The sequence below is a fragment of the Lactuca virosa genome, chromosome 9 (assembly GCF_052849685.1).
Source record: "Lactuca virosa cultivar CGN04683 chromosome 9, Lactuca_virosa_CGN04683_v6, whole genome shotgun sequence".
NCBI lineage: Eukaryota > Viridiplantae > Streptophyta > Magnoliopsida > Asterales > Asteraceae > Lactuca > Lactuca virosa.
Window position 1 is genome coordinate 149,019,152 of NC_136434.1, and position 5,332 is coordinate 149,024,483.

The following is a 5,332-nucleotide window of genomic DNA, read 5'->3' on the forward strand; positions in this document are numbered from 1 at the left end:
ATATATATATATATATATATATATATATATATATATATATATATATATATATAGGTTTAGGTTCTATGGAAAAACAAAAAAACACTAAAAATGCATTAAAAAAATACTTAAAGATCACAAAACTTTTTTTTTAAATTTTTTATGAAAAAATCGCAGCTTTTACTACAAAATTGCTGAAAATTTTTTTGAAAAAAAACCAATTTTTTTTTATAAAAAAAATTGATTTTTTTTCAACGATTTTATTAAAAAAGTTGCGATTTTTTCATAAAAAAATCAAAAAAAAGTTTTTGTGATCTCTAATTATTTTTTTATGTATTTTTATGATTTTTAAAGTTTTTTTGTTTTCCAAATAACTCTTCCCTATATATATATATATATATATATATATATATATATATATATATATATATATATATATATATATATATATATATATATATATATATATATAATTCCTCGAACATGTATAATATTAAACCTTTAGAAAAAGGTGGTTGTAGGTGGCTTGTCTATTTTTCTTTCTTTATTTTGTTACTTACCTTTTTTTTTCCTTTTCGGCAAAACTAACTTGTTGTAGCTTTTATATGCATAGGAGTGTTCGAAAAAACTAGTTAGTAGTTAGAAGTTGTAACTTCCATTTATATACTAATTTTCAACAAAAGTAGTTGGAAGCCTTGAAGCTTTTAAAACATGTAAAACTGTATAAAAATGACTTACAGAAAACACGTCGTTGCTAACCTCTCCTACTGCCGAACGAAATTTTTTCTTAAAAGCTAGAAACTCTCAAAATTTACAAGTCGAACACACACAAACTCTCCTTTTTCTCTTTTGTTTTCTTTTTCAAAATATTTTGTAGCACAATACTATACCCTTTACATGTTACATATCCATGTTTGGCAAGCAGAAAAACGATTCTTCTCATTTTAAGCAAATTAATTGTCGTAACACTGCCATCTGTTAGGTAAAACTAACACAAATTAAATCATCTTTTCTCTTAAATAATAATTATTTTTTTACATTAATTACCACAATGTATAAGTATGAAATTTGGGTTAAAGTATTCCGAGCCGAACACCTTGCAACCCCAAACATCAAAACCAAGCCCATGAATAAGAGTAGATTCGAGAACGCAAGACTTTAAATTGGGCACCACAAGAATAATGATACAAGTGGATGGAGGGTACAGATGGAAATCAACATCCTTTCATCTGATTGGCCAAAAATCTATCCAAGATTTCAGTTCATCCTACCTGGCACCATTCACTTCTTTCCTATTGATATATCAATATCCCCATATAATTTCATACCCAATTCACTAACACACACACACAAACACACTCAGTCACCACCAATACCACCGTCAACCACCTTATTTGCTCAGCAACAATGGCAGCTGCCTCCTCTGCTGCTGTCCTTAATGGATTAGGATCACCCTTCTTGTCTGGCGGAAAGAGGAGCCAGACCATGTTATCTGCACCCACCGCTGGTGCCACAGTGCCAGCCGCTCCTAGGCGGTTAGTCATCACAGCCGCCGTTGCTCCCAAGAAATCTTGGATCCCCGCCGTTAAAGGTGGCGGCAATTTGATCGACCCCGAGTGGCTCGATGGCTCGTAAGTTCTCTTCCTCTCTATGTCTGATCAAATACTTATACTGTCCCACCTAAGAATTCATAACTGTGATTCACCTATTTCTTTTACTTCTTTTTTACCGATTTTTTACTAAATTCCGTTTGACTACAGGCTCCCGGGAGACTACGGGTTCGACCCGCTAGGCCTAGGAAAAGATCCGGCGTTCCTAAAATGGTACCGGGAAGCAGAGCTTATCCACGGGCGGTGGGCCATGGCGGCGGTTCTTGGTATCTTTGTGGGTCAGGCATGGAGCGGCATCCCATGGTTCGAAGCCGGAGCCGACCCGGGTGCGATCGCTCCATTTTCTTTCGGATCTCTGCTCGGAACCCAACTTCTGCTGATGGGTTGGGTGGAGAGCAAGAGATGGGTTGACTTTTTCAACCCTGAATCACAGTCTGTTGACTGGGCCACCCCATGGTCCAAAACCGCTGAGAATTTTGCTAACTTTACAGGAGAACAAGGTTATCCGGGTGGTAAATTCTTCGACCCGTTAGCGTTTGCGGGTACGCTTAATAATGGGGTTTATATTCCGGATACCGAGAAGCTTGATAGATTGAAATTGGCTGAAATTAAACATGCAAGACTTGCAATGGTGGCAATGTTGATTTTTTACTTTGAGGCAGGGCAAGGAAAGACTCCACTTGGTGCTCTTGGGTTATAAGAGGAAATATGGTTGTGTTATTATGTAACATGTAAATTTATTTATTTAGATATATCCAACAAACTCAAACCTTAATTCATCATTCATATGTTATTTATAGTTGCAAATGCTTCTTTATTTAACATATATTAGTTAGTGGAACAAAAATATCAATTTTTTGTCCTACCAAAAAAGATGGAGCAATGTGAAACAAAACACCGGGATGTAAGCATTATCTCCCATACAATTTCACCCTTGAAAACATTAAGATATCAAGATTACATTTAACAAAAGGGTGTTACAAGAACCCCCATTGATTCATTTACTTGATACAAGTTCTACTAAAAAAGCAATAAGAACAACTTAAATTAACTCAAAAGTCGAAAATATTCAAAATTTCGACTTTCCAAATATTACAATAAACGAAAAAAACATCACTCGCTGCTACCCATAGCCATCAAGAACTCACCCTCACAAACCACCTCACCTCCCACATACGCCTTTCCATCCATCTTTGCAATTCCAAACCGTTTTTGAAGCTTTGTGAGTGTCATTCTCATGACCAAAGTGTCTCCGGCCACCACCGGTTTTCTGAACCTCACCTTGTCAATTCCGGCGAAGAAGAAACTGTCACGTGAGCCGCCCACTTCCGGTTGTAGCATTACCAAACCACCAACTTGTGCCATTGCCTACAAAAAAATAGCAATGTACTTTTATATATTAGTTTATTATAGACATTGCTATAATTGGATAAATTTTTTCAAGGTACAAGGATGTAATATAATTATATAATAAATAAATCAATTAATTTACATTGATGTTTGTTGCATTTAAATGATATGCTTGAAAGATATTTGAGAAAATGAGGCGCATTGAGGAAATTGGAAGGGAAAAATGAATAAGGAAAAATTTGTAAAATGTTGAGAGATAATGGGAAAGCCTCGTTTCGCTGACTTTCTCTATTAAATTGTTCTTTTTTGCATTAAGTCAAAAAGAAACACTTGTATATAGTTTACTAGATTAAGTGCTATATATGTTAAGTCCATTAAGTAGAAAAAAGAAACAACACATTTGTCACTTATACAGGAAGAAAGAAAAGAAAATGATTTAAGTCGATTTTTATTTTCCACTAATCTTTGCAGATTTTAAAAGTTTATTGGATAATATCATTGGTTCCTTGCTAAAATGCTACAAATTCCATGTCTAATTAAGTGTTTGGCTACTAGTCAAATATCTGAAGTACCCCTCAAAAATAGATGAATCTTGCAGATGATAATCAGTGATATGGGTCTATAACATTTCAGATATTTAAGATGTTTAACTAACAATAAAATATTTTCACTAAATTAAGTGCTTAATCCAACATTGGTTAGGGGGATGCTAGGTTTTATCCAAAACATAAAGTGTCGATCTTCTTGATGGATTCAGTATTCAGATAGTGATTATAAGCAGACCTTTAAATCTTTAATTACAATGCAAAGCAGTACTTTTTTACCTCTTTGTTTTTCTTTAATTTAAAAACTTATTAAAATCACCCAAAAAGTACCAAAGCAATAATTTTTACATAAAAATGGCAAGAAACCATATAAATTATGAGCTCAAAAGTACAATATTCACACAAGATTTTCAAAAAGACTTGGATTTTAATCTGAACACCCAGAAAACATATATATACTACACATATAACAGTAAACGTGAACAAGATTTTTAAGGATGTACCTCAACCATAAGAACACCAGGCATAATTGGTCTATCAGGAAAATGACCAGGGAAAAAGTTGTCATTGATGGTCACATTCTTGATGCCAACTGCTGAAACTCCTGGATTGTACTCAATCACCCTGTCCACCAAAAGAAATGGAAATCTGCAACAACCAAAAAAAAAAAAACCAATAGAAATCAATGCATCAAAATTTCTACAAACAAATTAAAGCAGGACTTAGTTTTGCACAAGCAAACAAACGAAACCCGGATCAGAAATCAAACAATTCAATGAAATACGTCAAGTAAAGTACAAACCGGTGTGGCAAAATCTCACGAATCTGATTGATATCAACAACAGTAGGAAATGCAGGGAACCCTGAAACGATTGGAGATGTTAGAGAGAAAAACTGTGAAATGAAAACATGGTTTTTATAATTTGAAAAGGAAAAACGGCTTACTGAGTTCAATTGGGGTTTCATCTTTTGAGCTATCACTAGCAGTTGAAGCACAGTTGGCGATTAAACTGGTGTGGGTTGTCTTCAATTGGTTAGATACCAGAGGGGATCTGGAGATCCTTGGGATAGAAAACCCATTGAAGGAAGATACAGAGAGGGTTTTAGGGGTTCGATTAGAGATCGGGGAATGAGAATTGAGTGGAGAGATGAGTGAATGAGCAAGAGCTGAGGAAGCCATTTAGAGGGATGATAACAGAAATGATAAACGAGTGTGGTTTTGGATTTATGGGTATTTGAGGTGGAAGAAGGCGAGAATAACGATGTGGAGGAGCTGCAGACAGCGGAGGTAGTTCGGTGGTTGGAGTGAAGAAGGCGGAGATACCGAGAGTGTTAGTGTTTGTACTTTGGAGTGTTTGGGTTCTATGACAAGTAGAAAGTGGGTGAGAGTGGGACTTTGGAGCGGATATAAACCGGGTCGAAAAACTTACAGTAAATATTTAAAAAAGTTTGAGGGTTATTTTATAGTTCATCTGATTGAGTAAGAGACAATTTAGAAAAAAGTTTGAGGGTTATTTTATAGTTCATCTGATCGAGTAACAGACAATTTGGAGCAGTCTTGATCGATTTAGAGACTTTTAAATGAGATATCCAATAGTTTGAATTTTAAGGACTTAAATTCAACATTTTATCGACCTACTAAAAAACATATCAAATAACCTCTAATGTTGTTTGGGATCGTTTTTTGAACTCTAAAAATGTTTTTGGGTAAAGTGTTTATTGACTTATCATGGTAGTAAAATGAGTTATAAAAATGTTTTGATTAGTTTTTGTAGTGATAAAAGCAATAAATCAATAAGTTAAAAAATATTTGGTTTAAAATCTCATTTTTAAAGCTATTGTAGTTAA

General features: G+C 34.3%; 2 protein-coding genes across 2 annotated transcripts; one reads left to right on the plus strand and one right to left on the minus strand.

Moving 5' to 3' along the window:
• The first annotated feature begins 1,287 nt into the window (after positions 1-1,287).
• On the plus strand, positions 1,288-2,368 carry LOC145136084 (chlorophyll a-b binding protein CP24 10A, chloroplastic). Its single transcript, XM_079070278.1, has 2 exons — positions 1,288-1,610; positions 1,740-2,368. Exons 1-2 carry the CDS (start codon positions 1,387-1,389, stop codon positions 2,287-2,289), a joined length of 774 nt encoding a protein of 257 aa, XP_078926404.1. The 5' UTR covers positions 1,288-1,386; the 3' UTR covers positions 2,290-2,368.
• Positions 2,369-2,474: 106 nt separating this feature from the next.
• On the minus strand, positions 2,475-4,877 carry LOC145136085 (uncharacterized). Its single transcript, XM_079070279.1, has 4 exons — positions 4,430-4,877; positions 4,287-4,347; positions 3,988-4,132; positions 2,475-2,957 (listed from the first exon to the last, which is right to left on the minus strand). The coding sequence occupies exons 1-4, from the start codon at positions 4,662-4,664 to the stop codon at positions 2,703-2,705; spliced, it is 696 nt and encodes a 231-aa protein (XP_078926405.1). The 5' UTR covers positions 4,665-4,877; the 3' UTR covers positions 2,475-2,702.
• Between the last annotated feature and the right edge of the window lie 455 nt (positions 4,878-5,332).

Bases quoted from the DNA above. Each gene is read 5' to 3' on its own strand.
- LOC145136084 (XM_079070278.1), top strand. From the start codon at position 1,387: ATGGCAGCTGCCTCCTCTGCTGCTGTCCTTAATGGATTAGGATCACCC. The intron at 1,611-1,739 runs GTAAGTTCTCTT...GTTTGACTACAG, and splicing joins CCCGAGTGGCTCGATGGCTC to GCTCCCGGGAGACTACGGGT.
- LOC145136085 (XM_079070279.1), bottom strand. From the start codon at position 4,664: ATGGCTTCCTCAGCTCTTGCTCATTCACTCATCTCTCCACTCAATTCT. The intron at 4,133-4,286 runs GTTTGTACTTTA...TGGTTGTTGCAG, and splicing joins CGTGAGATTTTGCCACACCG to ATTTCCATTTCTTTTGGTGG. The intron at 2,958-3,987 runs GTACATCCTTAA...ATTTTTTTGTAG, and splicing joins CTGGTGTTCTTATGGTTGAG to GCAATGGCACAAGTTGGTGG.